Source organism: Saccharomyces mikatae (genome assembly GCF_947241705.1).
Source record: "Saccharomyces mikatae IFO 1815 strain IFO1815 genome assembly, chromosome: 4".
Classification (NCBI taxonomy): domain Eukaryota; kingdom Fungi; phylum Ascomycota; class Saccharomycetes; order Saccharomycetales; family Saccharomycetaceae; genus Saccharomyces; species Saccharomyces mikatae.
Genome location: NC_079259.1, coordinates 571,254 through 594,460, shown reverse-complemented (window position 1 = coordinate 594,460; position 23,207 = coordinate 571,254). Strand labels below are relative to the sequence as shown.

The window sequence follows — 23,207 nt, the reverse complement described above, 5'->3', positions numbered from 1 at the left end:
CCTTTTTTGATTTTTTCTCTTGGATTATATCACTTGAAAAAGACAAACAAGCCGTACTGAAGTTGAAGTACGCTCTCAGCAGGGACAACATCATGTGTACGCTTTAAAACAGGATAAAAAACATGGCTAGAGCAAGAAAGGGGGCATTGATCCAATGTGATCCATCTATCAAAGCACTCATACTGCAAATTGACGCAAAGATGAGCGATATAGTATTGGAGGAGTTAGACGAAACACATCTTTTGGTAGATCCTTCAAAAGTAGAGTTTGTTAAGCATGAGCTGAATAGATTATTATCTAAGAATATATATAATCCCATGGATGAAGAAGAAAACCAATAATTATTTTTCGTTCTCCTTTTTTTCAAAGCCCTTTTGGTAAGGTACGATTAGTGCATAATCAGGCCAAAAATGAATATAGAGGAAGAGTAATGATCTAGTGGTAATCTGGCTATTTACTATGTACATGTAAGAATAATAATATAACTATAGAGAAAAAGAAGAACTGAGTATTCATTAACATACATCCTTTGTGGTTTTCCTTTTATCATCCTTTTTTGAGAGCTAAATCCCTTCTGATTTTTTCCTTTTCTTCTTCAAGATCCAAACCAAACTCCTCTTGTATTTTCTTTTCTAATCTAAGCCTTTTCTCCAAACGTTCCTTTTTCATCCTTGCTAGTTCAGCTTTAATCTCATAGGGTTCCTTTGGTATCTGATTCAACGTCGCAGGATCCGGCCAGAACCCTGGAACATTTAGTTTTTTATCAGTATCTGTACCAATATAGTACATTACAGCGACAGGTGCTAGCAAACAAAAGGAAAACCTGAAGATCTCCAGTTGTGCTCTTGTATACTTGAATTTGAAATTAAAAAGACCCATTTTTTTGCTTAGTGAAGTTACTGCTTTTGTTGGTCAGCCCTTGTTAAATTGATATGGAATAAAAAATAATGGTATGATGGGAAGATATACTAGAATTAGTACGGAAAAAATAACCGTTCAAGTTCAAGCCGGTAAAACGAAAGGATATGCTGATGAAGAAGGAGTGGAAAAAAAGGGAATAAGTAACAAGGAAGGGCATGTCGAAGGATGTAATAGAATACTCAAAACTATTTGCTAAACTAGTCAACCCGAGCGATGATACGAAACTAGATGATACAATAGCGTCCTTCTTATATTATATGTTTCCAAGAGAGCTCTTTATTCGAGCAATTTCGTTGTTAGAATCCTCAGACATGTTTATTTACATACTAGATAAAGTTTATGAGAAGGAAGGTAATGTGGCTGCATCATTGATTGATGTATTGGTTGACGAGTTTTATACGGACTCATCAAGTTCACCGTTGGAGTATCGCTTAATCGTCAAGGATACCAACGATGGAGCCCCTCCAATACTGGTAGATATAGTTCAGTGGTTCTGTTCATGCGAAGAGTATTGTGAGCATTTTCACGGGGCACTAGAAAAAACTGACCAAAAAGAAGAATTGCACGATGCGCTGGTTAATGAAATTGATGATCACTTGCAGTTTTCGAATGATAGGTTTGCGCAGCTGGATCCTCATAGCTTGTCCAAACAGTGGTATTTCAAATTTGATAAAATTTGCTGTTCACATTTGCTAGCGTTTTCTATTTTGCTCAGGTCTTCAGCCAACGTACTGAAGTTTTTCACTGTTAGCTCAAGTAAAGTTTTTGTTATCTCTATAGATAATATCGATGAATGGTTAAACTTGCATATCAACATAGTTGAATAAGGAAGGGAGGCAAGTATTTTAGCTCCACGGGAATTTTGTTGCCCAGCAAAGATATCAATAAAAAAGAAGACATTATTAAGTTTTTTGTATTAAAAATTTAAGAACTAAAAAATAGTATATACGATGATTATATAAGAATTATTAAACTACCCCTACCGTTTATAGAAGAACCTATCTTATAATATAAGATAGTTTTTACATGAACCACACGGGAATCATTTTTGAAAGAAAAACCAGCGTAAAACCATATCGTATGTATTAGCAAACTTAGGTACTTAACGATTAAGATAATGAGGGGCAGAAAAGGCTAAGCTAGTAGAAGGCCCTGAAATGAAAAATGAGAAATGAGTAACATAAACGAAACCATAGTACTGAATAAACGCGTTAGAAAAAAGGCGAATGTGTCAAACACCACCCTTACAACAATAGCATAGCAACACCAGCTAAACCTAGAGCACCTGGAACGACGACATTAGCACCGTTGCTGTTGATAACAACGGAGTGAGAAGAAGCAGATGGTGAAACTGGGACAACGGTGGAGACAGTTAGGCTTGGGTTGGCAGTAGATGGTTTGGTAGTGGCACCTGTTTCTTTCTTGGTGGTAGTACCCTTTGATTCGGTGATGGTGATAGAAGATTCTGGAGCTTCACTCTTTTCAATGGTACATGGACAATCGGTGATGGTCAATGTAGTTGGTTCGGTGACGGTGTAAGTCTTACCGTTTGTGGTGAAAGTGGTTGGCTCTGGACAGTAGGTGGTGTATTCAGTGACCACAGTGTATTCAGTGGTTGATGTGGTGGTTGGCTTTTCAATGGTACATGGACAATCAGTTATGGTCAATGTAGTTGGTTCGGTGACGGTGTAAGTCTTACCGTTTGTAGTGAAAGTGGTTGGCTCTGGGCAGTAAGTGGTGTATTCAGTGACCACAGTGTAGTCAGTGGTGTATTCTGTAGATGGGTTGTAAGGTGGAATGGTTGTGTTACTTGGTGGTAGAGATGTGGTTGGTGGGAATGCTGTGGTACTGTTAGGAGAAATGAACGAAGTTGGAAGTTCGGTAGGTGCCTCACTGGAGGTACCGTTAGTTGGAAGGGCAGTGGTTGGAGCTTCAGTTGGAGCTTCAGTTGGAGCCTCAGTAGATGTACCATTAGTTGGAAGGGCAGTGGTTGGGGCCTCAGTAGGAGCAGCAGTGCTGGTACCGTTGTCGGATTCTGGAGCTTCAGAAGATGTAATAGTTACTGAGCTAGAGGAACTGGAAACAATAGAAGAAGAAGTGATGGCGCTGGAGGAAGCAGCGGTGCTGTTGGAAAATTGGGCCAGAGTGGTTGAAGCCAAACCAGCAGATAGTAGAACAGTTGAGAATTTCATCTTAATAGAGCGAACGTATATTTTTGTTTGTCTTTTATTTTATTTATCAATAAAAAGTAAATGATAAGTCCTAACAAGAATTGAGAGAAGTTTCTAATAAGTAATATTGTAGAGAACAAAACAAGCCAGGTATTTATATGACGATTCAAGCGAATGCAGTAAATGACCTGCACTTTAGTTCTATCCCAGCCCCTAGGGCCAATCTAAAAATAATGTGACTGGGAGCCATACCATACCCTACCCAATATGGTTTACCACAACAGAAGAGAAAAAACTTTTTAATGGCTTTGTCTTATTTTTAGAAAGGACTGGTGGACAAAAAATCATTCGAAATTAAAAATATACAAAAATGGAAAGAAATGACATCGGAAAGGGATGGATCTATAGCCAAATGAAGTAATCGATGACCGTGCGCGCCCTGGCGCGCTGGGCCCTCTCCTCTTTCGTAATAAAAATACAATAACAAAACGATTGTGATGGCTAATTTTAGCGATATATGCCTCTAAGTCCTCGAAAGAAAATGTGCATGACGTAATTCCGTGCGTGGTGTGCGGGAGGTAAACCTCGGGGCTAAACTTCCTGAGAGAATCAGTGCCGTCTAAAATTGTCATTTCCATCATTATTACCCCTTTAGGGCATAATCCACCCGCAGTGACAAGTATTACCCGTTCTGGGTTTGACAACCGTACGTGATTGACGTCTGGCGTACGGTACAAAAGGTCGCTGCAGCAGCCTATCTCTTCCCCCCTTACCCCCTCTGTTGCAGCGCTTTGTTGGAGCAAGCTGCATTATCCAGGACTTCTATATCCATTTAGGGAAAATGCATATCCAAATCTGGTGCATATGCATGGATTGTTGGGTCGTGTTACTACTTCCGTACATGCTGTTGCTTTCCACAACACCCAAAAGGGTAATCAGTGTAGTGCGGCCGGGGTTGTTTACATACCCCTTTGGGTTCAAAGAGCATATCCTAATTTGGAAAAATGTATCCAAATAATTTCCAACCCGTCAAACTTCCTAAAGGAGCAAATTGTACCCTTTAATTTTGTTGTAGTTGTTGGGTGGAATGTTTTTTTTTTTTTCAATCCCTATATTCTTTCGGTAAACTCTTTCTAGTTTTGCCGTTAACCTTCACTGTCATAAATTATCTCCTCTTTTTCCTCCGCATTTGGTAATGGGTTATTGTCAGACTGAGTATTGCTAAACACTTGTGAGCAACTGCTGCTGCTCGCTGATAATGTCAGTGTTGAGTCAATGTTAGCAGCACCGCCTTTTCTATCAATTATATCGCGGAACTGTCCTGTTGCTTTATCGAAATCAAACTTAACAATAGAGTGACGGTCGTCGCCATTTCTTGTCCGTTTCCAGTTTTCCCCTGCTCTCTTTCTGTCTTCATTGTGTAAATTGAAAACAATAGCTATTCTAAAGTTTTCAAAGTTCCGTTTGTTTATTCTCATTTCTTTGATCGTGGTACGCCCCTCGTTATCTTGCGAGGACGGCATCTTTACTCTTTTGCTTTTCACAAATATAGTTTCATCCACTTGCTCATTCCAATCCCTAAAGAAACCGATCCTATCTCTTAAAAATACTTCCCAGGTGGAGTCCTTGCTTCCCATAGCGATGTTAGCGACGAGAGCACTTTTCAAAATATGCACATTGTTCTTACGTCTTTCATTGTTGGAGTTGACGAAGAAATTAGAACCGTCTTCTAAGATTTCGTAGTATTCTTCTAAAGACTCAAATTCGTTTGATTGGAAAGCAGTGTTCATGCAGTCATTTAAAAGTATTATTGTCGAACCCGTAGAATGTGTATATTTGGTCATTATTGTAAACATTAATATCAAGTGCCTGCATTTTAACTCGTGTATACTTTTATCCAGCATACCACCGCTTCTTTTACTTAATGTACACAAGTGATCACAAACTATTTGGGAAAACCCATCAATTATAATTAGTTTGTACTTCATACTTTGAGATAACTTGAACAAATTCTGAAAAAAATATAACAGTTGCCCAAATTTTGTTATTCGGACACGTTTTACATTCTCATCTACAACATCACGTTTTCGAAAGCGTTCTCTTAATAAATTTATAGGCATATCTTGGAAGGTTTCTATCCACAGAACTTTATCGTCATTCATGTCCGATGGCTGTATATTTTCTAAGGAATTGCCTACCAGTTGGATTCCGAAATTAGTCTTGCCAATCCCTGGAGGTCCAAACACCTCGTAGATCGATCTTGCTTGGAATCCGAGGTTTAGCATCTCATCTAATCCTGTGATGCCACTACTTAATGGCTTCGGACTTTCTACTATTAATTGGGAAAGTGGTATGCCAAAAGACATTTTCCATATTATCTACTACGTACGCTACTATTATTGATTCTTTTGCGCCTTTGAGAAACTCAGCTTTTTTGGTTTCGATTTTATCATTCACGGCGGAACTTAACGTTAGCTAGCTGCTTTTCTTATTTTCCTATTCTCCCACTCGTTTATTTTTCCATACAGAACGCGATGCTGAAAAAACACGTCAATAACCAAGGATATATTCGCGTCAGTAATATAATGTAAAGGAATAAAAAAACTAAAACAGCCGATAGCTAAGTATTTAATTGTATGTATGTATGGTTGTATTGTTATTAGCTACAATGATTGCAGAAGTGTGTGTGTGTAATATTACAATTCTTTTCTTCTTTACTCGAATAATGAAAGAAAAAGAAATATGATGCACCTGATAAGTGAGTGATCGTTAAAAAAAATTATAAGAAATAGTCCATTTGAGATTTTTTAGTCGGAATTATCGCATTTCCGACTTCATTTTGTGCTTGAACTGCTTCAAAAATTGTATATTCGCGATTCAAATCATCGTCTATTTTCAACACAGCTGCCACATTACCACATCGGTAACAATAGTTTGGTGCCGACCAAACCGTCACTAATCCACCGTCGAACATTTCTTTATAACCTTCCATAACTAGTTGATGGGCCCTAGCAATTAACTCGACGTCGTTTTTCTCCAAGAATTGGTCAACTTCTCTCTTTCCGAAAAGAAACCCAGCACCTCTCGGTGATAATGACCATGTGTCAACGTCTTCAGGGTCACTCCATAATAAGTCACACATAGCACCTTCATGTGGGACTTCTTGTTTCCTGTCAATCGTTCGTATTTCGTCGACTGTTGTCATATCTGGAGATAAACCACCATGAACACAGAATATGCTATTATTTATTATTGCCCCAAGTGATAAATAATCAAATACTTCACAGCAATATCTCCATACATTACTATTACCGTATTTTCTCACCACTTCATCGTAGAATCCGTATACTTTAGTAATTTGTCGAGTTTCGTGGTTGCCTCTAATCAAAGTAATTCTATCAGGATATCTTAATTTGTAGCATAGTAAAAGCAAAAAACTTTCCAATGAATAAAAACCTCTGTCCACAAAATCCCCCAGGAAAATATACCTTGTTTTTTCCACACCACCACTTTTTTCAAAAAGCGTTAATAGGTCGTGTAATTGTCCATGTATATCACCGCAAATAGTAACTGGTGTGTCAACGTGGGTTACATTTCCTTCATTCATCAACAATTCTTGTGAACTCAAACATAGTCTGAAAACAGTTTCTTCGGAAATGTGTTTCCCATCTCTCAGTGACGCTATAATCTTATCTAAATCCATCATGCCTGCTGGAAGTTTGTAATTACTTTATTCCTGCTATTGTGCTTTCGATACGTGTGACTACAAGTTAAACTGCTCAAAGTTCCAAAGAAAAAGTGAGGTGCTAACACGCGAAATGAAAAGTCTGGTGATATACTTCCTTGTATTGAAATGGTATTTCAACGTGCTTCTTTTTACAAACGCTTCTGCTTCCATCTATAGTCATTAATCAAACATTAATAGACACTTTTTCCCCTCTGATATACACATTTCTTTTTTTCTTCGCGCCGGACAATGCTTTAAATTTCTTTTTCAAATTGATAAAATCAGTTAACATACTATTATCGAAAAACCGCTTGGGAACAGTGATAGTAGTGAAAAGTCATATATCATATAAAGATATTACATATCAAGAGTTTGTAAAAGTATACTGTATATCTAAGTCATCATGAATGGTATGAACTACTCTTACATACCTCCATTACAACAGCGCATATTGGCTATTCAAAAATACAATACAAGGATTAATAAAACATGAAAGAGGAGGAAGTAAGATATGCCCGATTCATAACCTGTTCGTAGAAAAGTTTTCAAACCTTTGCACCAGTATAAGAAGCAGATCTTTTCATGACATAAGCTTTAGAAGCCAGTTTTGATTTCAAACTGCTTTCGCTATTCTTTACATGACCTCTCGAATCCAAGTCGACCGTACCAGCACTTTGGAAAAGCGAAACATCACCAACAAGTAGACCTAAAGTTTCCAAAACTTGCTGAGGATCAGTTAAATGTGCCTTAGCGACAGTTTTTTTAGATGCAGATCCCACGGTGACAGGATAAAATCCATAATTACCCCATTGATTTTTCTCATCAGGGTATTTTTGCTTCCAACAGGATTCGATGGTATTCAACTGTCTAAACATATCTTCGTCAGTGAAGTCATCACCCAAACATAACACAAAATCGGGCATTTGATCTTTTGGTAGTTTTTCACTGATCCCCTTCAATATGTCTTGTGGTTTACCATGTTGATGCCAGACTAGTCTCTTGACAATTTCACCCTTGTTAACGAATCTTGGACGAACTTCAATATTGGCTTTACCATCCATAACTTCCAAATCGAAATCATCGGTGAAAGATAATAATTTTTCTTTCAATTCTTTGGCATGGAACTCACCCAACTCTGGAACAGTGCGCCTATAGTGCCAAGTAAGAGCGACTTTCTTTCTTTCGATAAATGAACCCGGAGTTCTTGTAGTGAATTCTTCCATCACTTCATTAACACGCACTTGCCAAGACATATCGACTTTTTCGGTCAAATTGACCCAATCTTGGCAAGATACATCTTTCATAAAACAACCATGTTCTGCACTTAGACCTAGTTGAGGTAGTTTGCCACCTAGCCATTTATTCAAAAACTTTTGGTCACGACCTGAAATTATCCAAATCTGATTATGCGGATCGGCACACAGTTTTTGTAGAATTGTGTAAAGTCTTGCTGATGGAATAGCTGCAGCTGGGTCTTTGACGATTGGAGTCAAAGTACCGTCATAATCGAAAAGAAACAGTCTACGCTTAGCTTGCTTATAGTTCTCCAAAAGAACAGGCCTATTGAGCGCAGGCGTCATTTTTCTTTCCACATCATCGTCAGATGTGGCTTGTTCCCTTATTGAGGTTAAAAACTTGTTGGTCCAATTTTGAATAGTAGGAACTTCTTTCCATAATTTCGATTCTAAATTGTTTTTTTCTTCCTTGTCCAATTTCAAAGCCATGTTGATCGATTTAGCAACGGCTACCGAATCCCATGGATTAACCACAATAGCATCCTTCAACACATTGCTGGAACCAGAAAACTCACTTAAAATCAAAGGATTTCCGTAGCATAAGAAATTAGACATGTGCGATTTGACAGTGACATATTCCAAAGCAGTAGTATTCATACCATCTCTAACACTTGTGATTAAACACAAATCTGCAACTCTTAGAAGGGATAGGTAAACATCTTTAGGGATTCTCATGTAGTAATGCTGAACGGGAGAGAAATTTAGGTTACCATATTCTGAATTGATGGAGTTAACCAGTTCATTGACCTGCTGTTCCAATTTGATTGTTTGTGGCGAGTTTCTATTGGCAGTAGGGCTACTGACTTGAATCAATACCACTTGGTCTCGCCATTCTGGGTACATGGCTAAGAAAGTTTCAAATGCTCTTAATTTCTGAACAACACCTCTAACGGAATCTAAACGATCTCTACCTATTATGATTTTTTTGTTTTGATAAGCCTGCTTAATAGAAAGAACTTTGGAATCAATATCCTTTGTGAAAGCGTCCTTTAGGATTTGGGTCGTATTGACACCAATAGGCAAAGAGTCTACGAGCACGTCACCACCGTACACGGACACTTGGTATTGATCGCTATTAGAGGAGTTTTTAGATTTCTTGGCTGTCGCATCTAGTAATCTTTTACAACTCGATACGAAATGACGGGAAAACGATTCGTTTTGGAAGCAAATTCTATTGGCTCCCACAAGACCATCTAAAATTTGCTTTCTACGTGGTAAACAACGGAAATATTCATTACTTGGCCAAGGGGCATGATGGAAATAACCTATGATAATAGACTCGTCGTTGAATTTCATTCTCAGTAGTTGAGGCAATAACAGTAGGTAATAGTCATGAATCCAGATGATATCACCCTTCTGGTAAACTTCTCCGATTTTCTGTGCGTAAGCTTCGTTAAACTTGACATAATCGTACCACCAGTTCTTTTCCTGTTCACCTTCATTCGAAGGATTTAAGATATAGTGGAAAGTTGGCCAAATAACTTTCTCAGCGTAATTTCTCCATCTGCTCTGGTTTTTTCTAAGTAGCCAAACAGGATGGACGTTATTAGTAGCAAAAGCGGTTTGAGCGGTATCCGTCTTAGCTTCTTTATCAGATTTCATGTGGTCTTGTAGAGTCGTGGTTAAACCCTTGATCTGCTCCTTTGTCAAATATAAGGGATCATCGTCTAAGTCTTGCGGTTTTTCCTTGGCCTCTCTGGTGAAAAGGTTGCGTTCAGTTCTCGTTATCTCACCTGTCCAACCAACAACGTGCTGCTCGTACTCGGTAGAATCAAACTGAAGGTACTCTAGAGAAGAATATAAAGCGCTGTTGCCTGTAGTTGCGGATATTTTCCAGTCATCGTTACTTTCGCCCAATTGAATCTTGTAGGGCAGTTGCGTAACACAATTTATGATACGTTGTTTCCTCTTGGGAGAATTGTCTTGGGCAGTGGTAGTCATTTCGGCACAATAGCAGTAAGAGTAACGCGCAGTGTTCTTTTGATTCTTATTATTTGCTCAACGTGATCTAGGGACGTCGCTTGCTGTTCGTATTGAAGTTTTTTTTTTTTTTTTGCCTTGGATGGAACTGCAATGAGAAAGGGAAGCTATTAGAAAGATCTTAAAGTGTACGAAAATTAATAGTATTTAAATGGATCAGATGAGACTTCCAGGGATGTCTGAGAGTTGGGGGTGGAACCTGTATTGTCCCAAAAAGAATGAGAATCGAGATTGTCCCTCCTTGATCGTCATAGTGGGAGTTTAACCAACCCCTATAAGTAGACCCTCGGCCGCTTCCCTCTGCCTATTTTTCTGTATGGCACCAACTTCTCTACCAATTCTGCACGTAGAGAGCGAGAAAAGAAAGGAAGGGGTTGACCGCCGGAAGGAGGGGGTCCAGCGAGGCTAGACTAGGTTAGGCTGGGCCATAGGAGAAGGGGAAGGAAAAAGTTAGAGAGTCAAAAGGGGAAGGGGTTACGCGAGAGATGGCGTAACAGTGTACCAGGTACGTGTTGAGATAGGCTCCCACTATCAACGTGCATGATGAAGATGACGATAATTAACTGCGATAATGACGAATGTTTCTCGATGGAAGTAGTAGAATAGCAGTGCCGAAGTAGACTACGATTAAAAGAATAAAAGCCTGTTCACATGAATTTTTACATACCGATATTATTATGTACGTTAAGTTACGCTACGGAGAGGGAGAGTAGAGTATAGCAGATTATATTTCTACGGGTAGTTAGTTATTCTTGTTCCTCTCCTCCTTTTTATCCTTCTCGTTCTTGTTCATCTGTGGGCATGCAGTAGTACCGGTAGTTGAAAATCAAACAATACAATAAAAGAAAAAAAAGCGAAGAAAAAGCGAAGAAAAACAGGATTTTTTACCATATCTCGAACACTCTTGCTAAGAGGAGATAGAGTTTAGAAAGAATATCTTGTGGGGATTGTTGTTGGTTGGCCAGCTGAGGGGGGGTGAGAATCAATGGTTTGGCTGAGGGCACTCCTTGGTTAATTTGAGATATGCAATGAAGATTGGCATGGACCCTTTTGAGGAGCTGAGATATAAGCTGCTGTATTCTAATAATATTATTATTGTTGCTATTATTTATATTGTTTTGTAGGTTGGTCTGTAAGCTGTTGTTCATCTGAATAACTCTGGCAAGTAGTATGCTATTTATATGTAGAAGCAGCTGTACTTTATATTGTCTTTGTTCATCGACGGTGGGCAGGTTCAGATCTGCAGTTGCATTAGCACCTACATCTACGCTGGCGCTAGTCTTGGTATTCCCATTTTCTGCTGTGGTGTTTATATTTGAGTAGGCAATGTCACTGCTCATTTTACTGAGAAAAAGAAACTTTGTGTGCGATATGTTTTATGCAGAATGATTTCTCACTAGTGGAGCTCATGCATTTCAAACCCTGAACACAGACTGATATATGGCAATCTTTATCACGGCCCCACGGAAAGATGCTGTTATGGGAAGTTTGTTTTCCACTCCGTGTATGCTGTCAAAAGAAAAACGAAAAAAAAAAGTGTGCAATATGATACCCGGATGGGATGCGATGGTTCAAGAAGCATGTGGAACCATGTAATGTCTAAAAACAACATGATTCCTATATTCTCTTGGTTGTTTTTTTTGCAGTTACTTTCAGTGGAACAAGCAGCATCGTATCTCCAATCCCGTATACGTGATTCGTCTTGGTGTTTCCTCTGCAGAAATACGAAAAGAAACACGCTTGACTATACAGTGAGTTAGTCCATGATTAGTCGTAAAGGCAATGAATCTAAGTTGGATGATTTCTGTTGAGGATGCATGAGAAAAAGCACGTCAACAAGCAACAACAACTGCTATACAGCGCTGCCGAGCTTCAGGTACAGTTTGTACTCTTGTGCTGGTATAAACGGCTATAGGTTACTTCAGTTTGCCGCAGCAACTGCGCCTTTCCTGAGCGCTCACGTATTTTCCGCGGAACCCAATGAGAACGCCACGGGAAAAATACATTATCCCCGCGCCGCTTCTTGGCGCCTTCCTTTCTTCCTCATTGATATCGCTTTTCTTTTACCGGCTTTTTCTCCGCCGTTGTCTCAATGAAGTTGTGGTGTAAATTCTCTTACGAAATGCAAGTTTAGTGGAAATCCAAAAAAAGAATGGGTAAAATTCAGAGTTGCTGCCACAACATTTCTATATAATATACTCGAGCAAAAAAAGGCTCGAAACGTTGGAAGAGCTACCACGAATCGCCCAAGAAGAAGACCAAAAAAAACCGGCACATAGTTTTATAACTTTCGTTGTTTGTCCATCGCCACCCGCAACTGTACTTTATTCTACTGTTTGCACGTTAGGATTTTCTGCCAAGAATCATCCAGACGCCTTCAACGCGTAAGAAAGCATGAACATCATATCTTCCCTGGCGACGTTCGTCAAAAACATGTATAATGCAGGTTTGAATCAACGTAACTTAGTAACGCTACCGTTCAACTTCATGCTTAACTTCGCGCCAGTATTTATTTGGCTGTCTATATTTAAGCACGCTGGTCTGATACCCATTGAGATCAGACCTAACATTCATAGCAAGTTCGCCTTTTTCGCCGATCAATTTCTCTTTGGAGACTACTGGCACGAACTTACTGTTCAATTGCCCGATAACACTTACAAGCTGTTTTTTTGGTCTTTCGTATCATCTTTTGCATTTCTTTTAGTATTTTTGATATGCCTTCCTTTAGCTATCTGGTACTATATTTACTACGTTAAGCACGTTAACTATAATTTGTTAGAGTGGTTTGCGAATATTTTTCATTATCCCCGTCAGCGCAATCAACGGCCGATCCATAAGAAGTTTCGGACAATTTTCATACCATTTGCCCTGCCTCTGTTTACATTCGTTGTACTCAATATAGATCATTTTTTCGCCTACCAATCAGACGCAAATTTTACTAAAACGAAAGATCTTCTGGCTTGGTTCTCTTATGTCATTTTACATTTGACGGCCCCCATTCTAACCGCGGTGTATTTATACGTCTTCCAACCGCCGGGAACTCTGAAATGCTTTGGTTTTGCCCTAGGATTACAAAATATAGCGGGCGTCTTTACCCATCTGTTCATCCCAATGGCATCGCCATGGTTCACTCATTTATATGGCATTAATGACACCGAACATGTCAACTACACCCAGGAAGGGTTTGCTGCCGGCTTGACGAGAGTGGATAGCCATTTGGGTACTCATCTGAACACGAAGGGATTCCATATGTCTCCTATTGTTTTTGGTGCTGTTCCTTCACTGCACTCCGCCATCGCATTTCAATGCTTCCTGTTCTTAATTTCAAGATCCACTAGCTTAAAGCATAGATTTGCCAGCAGAGAAAACTCAACAATGAACAGTAATGATTTTTCCACCTTCAAACTGAGCGAAGAGGATAGCGAAGATGACGCCGACAACAACGGAGTATCCATGATGGGTCCAAACGACCTAGAAATGGAACCATTAAGTTCTGTTGAGCCCGTAGATCTTTTAAATGAACGGTCCTCCTCCCCTTCCTCTTCGTTGACTGTATCCAGCAATGAAAGAAGCGCCAGCAATAGTAGCAGAGACGTTACCAACAACAACAGAAATAAGAAACCACTCCAGTTTATCCGTTTATATCATGAAGATATGGATTTTACAAATAAATGGGTTTTTAAAATAGTCAACGATGGGTTTGTGCCAAAATTCTGGGCCATCTTATATATAATTTTACAATGGTGGGCCACCATGTACCTGGACCACCATTATAGATTTGACCTTTTCGTTGGTGTTTTATATGCAGTGGGAAGTTTCATCATTATAAACTGGTTTGTCTTACAACCAAAAGTTTTGAAGAACTGGATTCATTTAAGGTTGGGTGATAAAGTGGACACAAGAAACGAAGCTCGTACTTTTGGCATGAGAGTATTTTGTGGTACCAAGATGGAGTGGTTTTTTGATCCATTAGCATAGACAATAGGCTATCAAATAAAATTATAATTTTATGAACTAAGTAACATATAATAGCCTTTTTTTCTCAGTATTAACTACACACAAGTTCTTTTTTACTCTTTTCAAGGGTTAACCTGAAACTGCCTTTTTTTAGTATTCGTATGGTAGTCTGGAAAGAATAGTTTTGAACGGCAAAACTGAAAAAAGGAATACAAGAGAACGAGAAACATCCCACCAGGCAAGAAACAGAACGAGAAGTATAGAAAGAAAGCATAATACAAAACTGATTGAAAAGGATTCGACATCAGGATACACTTCTTGGGAAAGATTCAAAACCAGTATACTACTTCCAGACAAAAAGTTAAAAGATGGCCTCCTCAACCAATACGCTACCGCTTCATATGTATATTAGACCTTTAATTATTGAAGATTTGCAACAGATATCGAACTTAGAAAGCCAAGGATTCCCACCAAATGAAAGAGCTTCAGAGGAAATCATCAGTTTCCGCTTAACCAATTGTCCCGAATTATGTTCAGGCCTTTTCATCAGAGAGATCGAGGGCAAAGAAGTTAAAAAGGAGACACTGATCGGTCATATTATGGGTACTAAGATACCACATGAATTTATTACCATTGAAAGCATGGGCAAATTGCAAGTGGAATCCAGCAACCATATCGGTATTCATTCTGTAGTAATCAAACCAGAATATCAGAAGAAAAATTTGGCTACTTTACTATTAACTGATTACATTCAAAAGTTAAGTAACCAGGAAATTGGCAACAAAATTGTCTTAATTGCCCACGAACCATTGGTACCATTCTATGAAAGAGTTGGATTCAAAATCATTGCTGAAAATACCAACGTTGCTAAGGATAAAAGCTTTGCTGAAGTGAAATGGATCGACATGGAAAGAGAACTGATCAAGGAAGAATACGATAATTAGATCATTGGTTTTGCGCTCCTACGTATTATAATCTAATTATTTGTACTTTTTAAACCACATATTATTACTTAACTGCTACCGCCGTACTTATTCTTGACGACATTTCTTGAGACGTAACAATGTACTTTCGGTGATTGGGTTCTTTTCAACTCTTGTGGAGATTTACGTATCTTTTTTTAAGGATACCTCACTATTAAAGGGCTTGTTCCTGTATCGCCCCCTTCTTCCTGTAAAGAATCTTAGGGAGCCTTTAGAACATCGGTATATAAACTACCTACAATTTGTCTAGCAGGATTTGATTTGTATATTTAGCTGAATGTTCAGCTTTTCAATGTTCTGATTTTTATATACTTTTAGAGAGCGAAGTAAATCTACAGTCTCATATTAATATACAAATATCGATATTTTCAAACATGCTAAGAACCATTGTTTTACGCACTTCAAAGCAATTGATCTGCAAATCTACAAAGGCGCCCTTTTCCGTTGCTGTCAGGGCTTCAATGCCTCACTTAAAGAATAATCAAGATGAAACTGAGAAGAAGGAACAGGGATTGTTTGATAGCAATAAGAAGAAGTTGGATAGTTTAGAGCACGGAAAGAATCCTAATTTCAAACAACCAGGGATGGAAGACTTGAAGAAGAAGGGTGATGATGCTAGAATCGAACAGAATAGACCAGATGATGGTGTTTATTAAAAAACGCCTGACACACTACCATATACACATGTTTTCGTGACATACATATATTTATATTCCTTTATTCAATTTTATTGTACTTAGCAATGCAACACCATGTTATTATTTATAGCTACTCAAGTCAACAGCTGTTACTAGCATTTTTTATTGTTACATTATGTATCTCTTTATTTTTATCGTTCGTTACGTTTAGTAAATGGCTAAAGGTCTTTGTACTAGTAAACCCAGAAAAAAAAAGAAAGGATGTAATGTTAGATGATACGTATAATTTCATATATTAATCTCCACTAATATAAGCTACATTTGCCACTGGGTAAATACATTTCAAAAACTTTTTAAACTCTTTGATATATGGTTAAATTATGGAACAAAATATTATTAGCACTATAAAGAATGAGTGTAATCATCATCAGTCGAAATACCTTACGATAGCACAACTAACCGCTATTGCGGAGAGTAAAATTAACGAATTTATCATAAATGATAAGAGAAAAGATAGAGATTTGAGTAGCCTTCTGGATAAATGCATTGACATCTTGTCAATTTACAAGAAGAATTCGAAAGATATAAAAAGTATCATATTTAGTAGAAATAAGGGTGCAGTGATTAACTCAAATTCTGATATCACTATTCAGTTAAATTACATATACTACAAGATCATTCATATTATTGTAACAACCAATATTCCCCTCTTAAATGAATTCTCAAAGGCCAAACTACATAAGAGCTCAAATAATGATACCAATACCAGTAGTAACAATAACGAGTTCCAATTGATGAACATATACAATACTTTACTAGAGACATTATTAAGCGATGAAAACATAGCAAAAATCAAAAATTTCATCAAGTCTTCTGTAAGACAAAGAAAACTGTACCTTGATCAAGAAGAATGTAGCATGATGGGAACAGGTTCCATCATTACTCCGAGTCACCTAAATTCACTGATTTTTTCATCAACTAATTCTACTTCATCCCAAATGGAGACACTATTGATAGATATACGATCAAGATTAGAATTCAACAAGTCTCATATTGATTCGAAGAATATTATTTGTCTGGAGCCTATTTCTTTTAAAATGTCATACTCAGATCATGATTTAGAAAGAAAATCATTAATCACATCTCCTAATGATGAAATTAAACTCTTCCAAAGCAGAAATCTTTTCAAATTCATCGTTCTGTATACAGATTCAAACGAATACAATATCAAGCAACAGTCTGTCCTATTAGATATTTTATTGAATCATTCTTTTGAGAAACCAATATCCGATGACTATACCAAAATATTCATTCTGAAATCTGGTTTTTCAAGTTGGCTGAACTCAAACCATGGAAATCAAGTCTCTTCGTCTTTTCCACCGAGTGGCAATGTTAAAGATGATAGCGTTTATGTTAATGGTAACACTTCTGGTTTAAGTTTACAGCATTTACCTAGGATGTCTCCTAGTATAAGACATTCGATGGATGACTCTATGAAAGAAATGCTAATTGCACCAACTCCAGTGAATCACCTTCAACAACAGCAACAACAGCAATCAAGTAGTAATCATGCGGTAAAAAGATCTTCAAGTTTTAAGAAATTGTTTTCAAACTACACTTCACCTTGCCTGAAAAACTCAAGTTCAAATTCAAATTTATATTCCATATCCTCATTATCCATATCGAACTCACCATCACCATTACTCCTACACTCGCCAAACCCGATAAAACATGATTCATTGCCAGTTAATTATCCAGAAACGCCACATCTTTGGAAAAACAATGAAGCAGATTTTATGACGAACCAAAGAGAACAATTGAACCACAACTCTTTCGCACATATAACACCTATTAACACTAGGGCAATCACTTCTCCATCAAGAACTACAACGCCAAAGTTGCAACGGTTCCCACAGACAATTAGTATGAATTTAAATATGAACTCTAATGGCCACAATTCCGCCACGTCTACTATCCAACCTTCAAGTCTTTCCTTATCTAATAACAACTCTTCAGATCATACTGATTTCGCACCAACTTCCTCTTCTCACAATTATGATCTTGATTTCGCAGTCGGGTTAGAAAATCTAGGAAATTCATGTTACATGAACTGTATTATTCAATGTATTTTGGGCACACACGAATTAACTCAGATATTCTTAGACGACTCGTATGCCAAGCATATCAATATCAATAGTAAGCTGGGATCGAAGGGTATATTGGCAAAGTATTTTGCGAGACTGGTTCACATGATGTACAAAGAACAAGTTGATAGTTCGAAGAAAATTTCTATATCACCAATCAAATTCAAATTGGCATGTGGATCAGTCAACTCATTATTTAAGACTGCATCTCAACAGGACTGCCAAGAATTTTGCCAATTCCTTCTAGATGGATTACACGAAGATTTGAATCAATGCGGTTCGAATCCACCATTAAAAGAACTTTCTCAAGAAGCCGAGGCAAGGCGAGAAAAACTATCGCTGAGAATTGCCTCATCAATAGAATGGGAAAGGTTTTTAACTACTGACTTTAGTGTTATTGTCGACTTGTTTCAGGGTCAATACGCATCACGGTTAAGGTGCAAAGTTTGCAATCATACTTCGACAACATATCAACCTTTCACAGTGCTGTCAATTCCTATTCCAAAGAAGAACTCTCAAAATAAGATAACCATTGAAGATTGTTTTAAAGAGTTTACCAAATGTGAAAATCTGGAGGTAGAGGAACAATGGTTGTGTCCGCATTGTAAACAAAGGCAACCTTCTACAAAGCAATTGACGGTGACAAGGCTACCGAGAAATCTGATAGTTCATTTGAAGAGGTTTGATAATTTCTTAAACAAAAATAACGATTTTGTCAGATATCCGTTTTTATTAGACTTGACTCCATTTTGGGCTAATGATTTTGATGGCGTTTTCCCTCCAGGTGTCAATGATGATGAATTACCAATAAGAGGGCAAATACCACCTTTTAAGTACGAACTGTATGGTGTGGCATGTCATTTTGGTACTCTCTATGGAGGTCATTATACGGCTTATGTAAAAAAGGGATTGAAGAAAGGATGGCTATATTTTGATGATACCAAATATAAACCTGTCAAAAACCAGACTGATGCTATTAATTCTAATGCATACGTTTTATTTTATCACCGCGTCTATGGTGTTTGATTCATTTGAATTATAAAAGGAACAACTCTGTGAACACATTGCTCTTCTCCTTTATCTTGATGCCTCAGTAGCTCTAAAGGAAAAAGTGACAAACCTTTAAATAAAAAGTTTGTCTCGACGGTAACAAAAACGGATTTTCCTGGAATGATATAAAAATAAGATAACACCACAAGTTTTGTCTTCTTTCCTCTGCATCTCTTGGTTTGGTGATTTTTTCTTCTATTGTAATACGCCATGAAAAGTATGTAAATATATATAACTTGACTTACGTATATCACGTGAAAGAAACCACTTATTCCCAGTCATCATCGTCATCATCACCATCATCGTCATTCTCAACGAGGCTCTCAGCGCCAGTAATCTCTTTCAATTCCTCTTCTGGCACATCAGCATTTGTTTCTTTTTCACGCTTGTTTCCATCAACTCCTTCTACCTCATCGTCTTCATCATCCCACTCAACTTCCTCCTCTTCTGTTTCCTTATCCTTCTTAGACAAGATTTCTTTTCTTTTACTTTCTTTATCCAATATTCTGTTCTTTTGTAGGAAATAAATATTCCAAAAGTTTTTATAACTAATTTGATGAGGTACAATATCGTTCATTAATTTGGAAATATCCTTATCGTTCTGTAAGATTGAACATATATCCTCAGTTTTCTCATCCACATCAAATGGCTCCTGTTGCAAATCTATTTTATTGCTCAAATAAATTGACTTATCTCTTGATAGTATCCTTAGTTCAGCATCTGTTCTATTTCCGCCTACAGCGATTTCATTTTCTTTTGAATTCTCACCCTTATTAGCGGAATCGTTGTTCGTCGTATCATCGATGCCGCTAAAACCAGACCAGAAAGTTTTTGTTTTCATTTTACTCCAATATGACTGGGCTAAACTCTCTACATTGTGTATATTATCGTCTAGCTTTTTCAAGTATTTTTGAGCAGCCTCTGTAGTTTCATTGCTAATTGGTAAGTTGATTTCAATTCCGTCATCTTTCTCAACAACTAATTTTTTGAATGCGCTCGTGGTCTTTTCGTATCGCATATTGACTTCCTCTTCTAGCTTCTGGAAGGCCTCATTTGTTTTGTCGTCTCGACTATGAAATCCATTATTTTCATTATGCTCTATTGATTCATTTTCTTCTTGAGAGCCGTTCGTCTTGCTGTCTTCGATATTAGCTACCTGCTCCTCGTAAAAAAATTCCATTTTATCCCAATTTGTCCAACCAACTACTCCCAATAGGCATACAGTGATACAATTGCGTACCTCTTGGTATTTTTCCTGACTATTAAAGTGGTGTTAATCATCAATCGCCGCTATTCCACCTAGAGCAAAAAAAAAGTGCGAACTCAAAAAAATAGTTTCTGTTAAGGTAGAAAGGACAATCAGCATCAAGTATAAGTTTCACAGTTGCTATGAACACCAAGCTCATAGATCTGTAATAAGCTATATTTATTAAAATGTCACTGGTAACACCATTACAATTTTCGACAGTCCAGCCAAACTTATATAGAGGATCCTACCCACGAGAAATCAATCTCTCATTTCTAAGAACCCTTAGACTGAAATACATCCTATCATTGACACCTGAACCTCTGAATAGTGATCCTTTGATGGTAAGATTTTGCGAAGAGAACAACATCAAGACAGTTCACATAAGATGCCAAAGTGAAAGAAAGGCTGACAAGACCAAGCCCAAGATCAAAAGAAAAAAGAAAACAGTTCCCATTGAATACGATGTTGTGGTACGATGCGTGAAATTTTTAATCGATAAGAGGCATTATCCGTGTTATATGCACTGTACAAATGGGGAACTAATAATATCCCTTGTAGTAGCATGTATGAGAAAGTTTTCATATTGGAGCACAGTGTCCATATTAAACGAGTTTTTAGTATACAATTCCAGCATCAATATTCATGAGAGAAACTTTATTGAAAACTTCAACTCGGAAATTGAAGTTGATAATTTAGATATAAAGGATAAAGTTCCTTGGATTACCGTACGGTACATTGCCCGAACAACTACAGAATCAGAAGACGAGCAATATACCGGGCATGTTGATACATCTGAAAAGGTTGCAAGAGTAAGTAGTGTGTCGAATTCTTTGCCAAAATTGAAGTTTCATAGTATGTAACTTCCAAAGCTAATCGTATCATATAATATTTTCATAATGATATGAGCTCTGGGAAAAAGCGCAAGCGGAACCTTTAGCATTGATAATCTTTTTTTTAGAACCAAAAATAATAGAATAGACAAGGGGAAAGCTCTTCGAAGTTGCAGAAAGAGATACTGGCCAAAACGGCGTTGCTTTAGGGAGGGCATCGCATACCCGAAGAGTCATAAACGTATTCACACATTAGAAGTGCACGAATCATAGAACTACAATGTCTACAATAAACATTACGTCCATTCAGAGTACGGTGTTACAACTGCATCAGCTTCATGAGCAATTATCCTTGGCAGAAGTTCAAATGATCAATTCCGCCATAGTTTCCATGCTCACTAAGTCATCTTGCCAAAATGGAGAGACACTAAAATACTTAGCACGATTACTTTCACCAACATCTTATATGGATATAATCAATGCCAGAACAGAGAACAAATTATGTGGGTACCCGTTATGTCATAAGAGGGTGATGGAGGATCTTGTTACTGGTATCTTTAAACATCCAATGTATTGTAGTAGATTTCACAGTAAATGCTCGTTGTATTTGATGGGACAATTGCCTCAAACGTCACTGCATGAGAGATTAGGTGTGCATTTGATAAGCTACAACATATTCAATTCGAATAATGAGTACACAGTAGATCTTCTAGAGGAAGTAGTTGGAAATGGGCTATCTATAGACGCAATTAAATCGTTAATAGTGAGTTTCAAGGTTCTTGGGTTTGATGATGTCTGCGAAGATGAGTCTTTATTACTAGATAAGTACTTTGAACAACTGTTTTCTGAAGAGCAAAATTCATGGAATATTAGATAGACTGACATCGTTTCATGAGAAGTCATATGGTGGTTCAGTAAGTAAATATTTATATAAAAAATGACAATTGAAATCAACTAGTTGTTAGTCTATTTGATTACTTGCTTTCTGCAACTTGCATCCTTAAAACCCGTACTTGGCCAAAACACTTGGCAGGTCTCTCTCGCCTATGAAGGGCGTAATATACGGTAAATCTTCTTCGCTCATCCTCTTAAAAGATTCCAACCGTTTGATATACATTTTTTTTGACATTTTATCAAAATATGCTAGTTGACCATCTTTTTTAAGAAGCTTTTCCTTATAATTGTTAAAGTACTCCACTCTTTGAAAACTTTTAGACTGCAAGTTAAACATAATGTCTCTCAATGGATCTATCCATTCCTTAATTGATTTATTCAGACCAATAGAATTGTATTTAGCCGATTTTGAAGGATATGAAGTGTACTCCAAGTACTTCGGCAAGTTTAATTTAATAATCTTTTTAGACTCCAAATATTCTTCCCAAATAGCTTCATGTAGTGCCCAAGTGGCATTGACTTCACAGAAATTTAGATTGTCAATATTTTTCTGAGAATTTTTTCTCTCTTGTCGTATTAATATTCCCAGCTTTTTTGATTGCTGTTTCCCTTTATTAATCGGTGACCGAACAAACCATATTTGGTTTCTTCCTTCTTTTGTATATGATAGCCTAGCAGAAGGAGGACCTTTCTCCAATTTTTGTTGGATGTGAAACAAATTCTCGCATGCGTGATCATTCAATGCTAATGGTAGTAGGAGATTGAGCTTATATTTCTTTGATATATAGGCCGGTAAAAGACCTGAATTTTGCTTCTGTTTGATATACCTACTTAGTATATGAAGTTTCCTGATTTCATCCGGACTTTGACTGTTGTCCTCACATAGACCAGTCAAAGAGTTGAGAATTTTTGTTGTTTTTAGTTGTTTTGTCGACTTCTTTAGTGGTTTCATCAGGTTTTTGATTTCAAGTAATTTATTTTCCAAAAGATAGTCGTTCAATTGGTTGAATTTCTCAAGCAGGATATAGACACTCCAACTTGATTTGTCATGCTTGTGTTTAGTCAATTGCTTTGATAGATTTTTTTTTATTTCATATTGAAAGGCATATGAGTGACAATGTTTTGGAATGTTTCTAAGCACGGTACGATACAGACTCAACACATAAGATTTATGTGAAGGAATGCTCCCGAAATTCTGAGCCATGTTCTACTTGTTCATTACGAAAGTGATGAACAATTCACTTTCTTAAGGTATGTTCAAAAGTGAAAAAAAGTTTGGAGTTTAAATCAAGAAATCATTTGAAGATAAAAAAAAAACTCTCCCAAAAGAAAATATGCGGAAAAGTATTGAAGTGCAACTTGTCTTTT

At 37.4% G+C, this 23,207-nt stretch overlaps 16 protein-coding genes across 16 annotated transcripts; 8 read left to right on the top strand and 8 right to left on the bottom strand.

Annotated features, from left to right (window-relative positions):
- Positions 1–122: 122 nt before the first annotated feature.
- TFB5 (TFIIH complex subunit TFB5) lies at positions 123–341 on the top strand (the record flags this gene model as incomplete). Its single annotated transcript, XM_056226845.1, has 1 exon — positions 123–341. One exon carries the CDS (start codon positions 123–125, stop codon positions 339–341), a length of 219 nt encoding a protein of 72 aa, XP_056081080.1.
- Positions 342–546: 205 nt separating this feature from the next.
- Positions 547–879, bottom strand: PET100 (Pet100p; the record flags this gene model as incomplete). The annotated part of the gene is made up of 1 exon (XM_056226844.1): positions 547–879. The coding sequence occupies one exon, from the start codon at positions 877–879 to the stop codon at positions 547–549; it is 333 nt and encodes a 110-aa protein (XP_056081079.1).
- Positions 880–1,076: 197 nt separating this feature from the next.
- On the top strand, positions 1,077–1,748 carry SHU2 (Shu2p; the record flags this gene model as incomplete). The annotated part of the gene is made up of 1 exon (XM_056226843.1): positions 1,077–1,748. The coding sequence occupies one exon, from the start codon at positions 1,077–1,079 to the stop codon at positions 1,746–1,748; it is 672 nt and encodes a 223-aa protein (XP_056081078.1).
- Positions 1,749–2,165: 417 nt separating this feature from the next.
- SED1 (Sed1p) lies at positions 2,166–3,113 on the bottom strand (the record flags this gene model as incomplete). The annotated part of the gene is made up of 1 exon (XM_056226842.1): positions 2,166–3,113. One exon carries the CDS (start codon positions 3,111–3,113, stop codon positions 2,166–2,168), a length of 948 nt encoding a protein of 315 aa, XP_056081077.1.
- A 1,124-nt stretch (positions 3,114–4,237) lies between these two features.
- Positions 4,238–5,458, bottom strand: RAD55 (putative DNA-dependent ATPase RAD55; the record flags this gene model as incomplete). The annotated part of the gene is made up of 1 exon (XM_056226841.1): positions 4,238–5,458. One exon carries the CDS (start codon positions 5,456–5,458, stop codon positions 4,238–4,240), a length of 1,221 nt encoding a protein of 406 aa, XP_056081076.1.
- Positions 5,459–5,871: 413 nt separating this feature from the next.
- PPH3 (phosphoprotein phosphatase PP4 catalytic subunit PPH3) lies at positions 5,872–6,798 on the bottom strand (the record flags this gene model as incomplete). Its single annotated transcript, XM_056226840.1, has 1 exon — positions 5,872–6,798. One exon carries the CDS (start codon positions 6,796–6,798, stop codon positions 5,872–5,874), a length of 927 nt encoding a protein of 308 aa, XP_056081075.1.
- Positions 6,799–7,364: 566 nt separating this feature from the next.
- Positions 7,365–10,055, bottom strand: TPS2 (trehalose-phosphatase TPS2; the record flags this gene model as incomplete). The annotated part of the gene is made up of 1 exon (XM_056226839.1): positions 7,365–10,055. The coding sequence occupies one exon, from the start codon at positions 10,053–10,055 to the stop codon at positions 7,365–7,367; it is 2,691 nt and encodes an 896-aa protein (XP_056081074.1).
- Positions 10,056–10,978: 923 nt separating this feature from the next.
- SNF11 (Snf11p) lies at positions 10,979–11,434 on the bottom strand (the record flags this gene model as incomplete). Its single annotated transcript, XM_056226838.1, has 1 exon — positions 10,979–11,434. One exon carries the CDS (start codon positions 11,432–11,434, stop codon positions 10,979–10,981), a length of 456 nt encoding a protein of 151 aa, XP_056081073.1.
- A 1,054-nt stretch (positions 11,435–12,488) lies between these two features.
- Positions 12,489–14,072, top strand: IPT1 (inositolphosphotransferase; the record flags this gene model as incomplete). Its single annotated transcript, XM_056226836.1, has 1 exon — positions 12,489–14,072. The coding sequence occupies one exon, from the start codon at positions 12,489–12,491 to the stop codon at positions 14,070–14,072; it is 1,584 nt and encodes a 527-aa protein (XP_056081072.1).
- A 347-nt stretch (positions 14,073–14,419) lies between these two features.
- On the top strand, positions 14,420–14,995 carry PAA1 (polyamine acetyltransferase; the record flags this gene model as incomplete). Its single annotated transcript, XM_056226835.1, has 1 exon — positions 14,420–14,995. The coding sequence occupies one exon, from the start codon at positions 14,420–14,422 to the stop codon at positions 14,993–14,995; it is 576 nt and encodes a 191-aa protein (XP_056081071.1).
- Positions 14,996–15,408: 413 nt separating this feature from the next.
- On the top strand, positions 15,409–15,690 carry FMP16 (Fmp16p; the record flags this gene model as incomplete). The annotated part of the gene is made up of 1 exon (XM_056226834.1): positions 15,409–15,690. One exon carries the CDS (start codon positions 15,409–15,411, stop codon positions 15,688–15,690), a length of 282 nt encoding a protein of 93 aa, XP_056081070.1.
- Positions 15,691–16,052: 362 nt separating this feature from the next.
- On the top strand, positions 16,053–18,842 carry DOA4 (ubiquitin-specific protease DOA4; the record flags this gene model as incomplete). The annotated part of the gene is made up of 1 exon (XM_056226833.1): positions 16,053–18,842. One exon carries the CDS (start codon positions 16,053–16,055, stop codon positions 18,840–18,842), a length of 2,790 nt encoding a protein of 929 aa, XP_056081069.1.
- A 292-nt stretch (positions 18,843–19,134) lies between these two features.
- Positions 19,135–20,046, bottom strand: DOS2 (Dos2p; the record flags this gene model as incomplete). The annotated part of the gene is made up of 1 exon (XM_056226832.1): positions 19,135–20,046. One exon carries the CDS (start codon positions 20,044–20,046, stop codon positions 19,135–19,137), a length of 912 nt encoding a protein of 303 aa, XP_056081068.1.
- Positions 20,047–20,300: 254 nt separating this feature from the next.
- OCA6 (protein-tyrosine-phosphatase) lies at positions 20,301–20,975 on the top strand (the record flags this gene model as incomplete). The annotated part of the gene is made up of 1 exon (XM_056226831.1): positions 20,301–20,975. The coding sequence occupies one exon, from the start codon at positions 20,301–20,303 to the stop codon at positions 20,973–20,975; it is 675 nt and encodes a 224-aa protein (XP_056081067.1).
- Positions 20,976–21,225: 250 nt separating this feature from the next.
- On the top strand, positions 21,226–21,822 carry RTR2 (putative protein-serine/threonine phosphatase; the record flags this gene model as incomplete). The annotated part of the gene is made up of 1 exon (XM_056226830.1): positions 21,226–21,822. The coding sequence occupies one exon, from the start codon at positions 21,226–21,228 to the stop codon at positions 21,820–21,822; it is 597 nt and encodes a 198-aa protein (XP_056081066.1).
- A 123-nt stretch (positions 21,823–21,945) lies between these two features.
- Positions 21,946–23,043, bottom strand: RRG1 (Rrg1p; the record flags this gene model as incomplete). The annotated part of the gene is made up of 1 exon (XM_056226829.1): positions 21,946–23,043. The coding sequence occupies one exon, from the start codon at positions 23,041–23,043 to the stop codon at positions 21,946–21,948; it is 1,098 nt and encodes a 365-aa protein (XP_056081065.1).
- Positions 23,044–23,207: the final 164 nt, after the last annotated feature.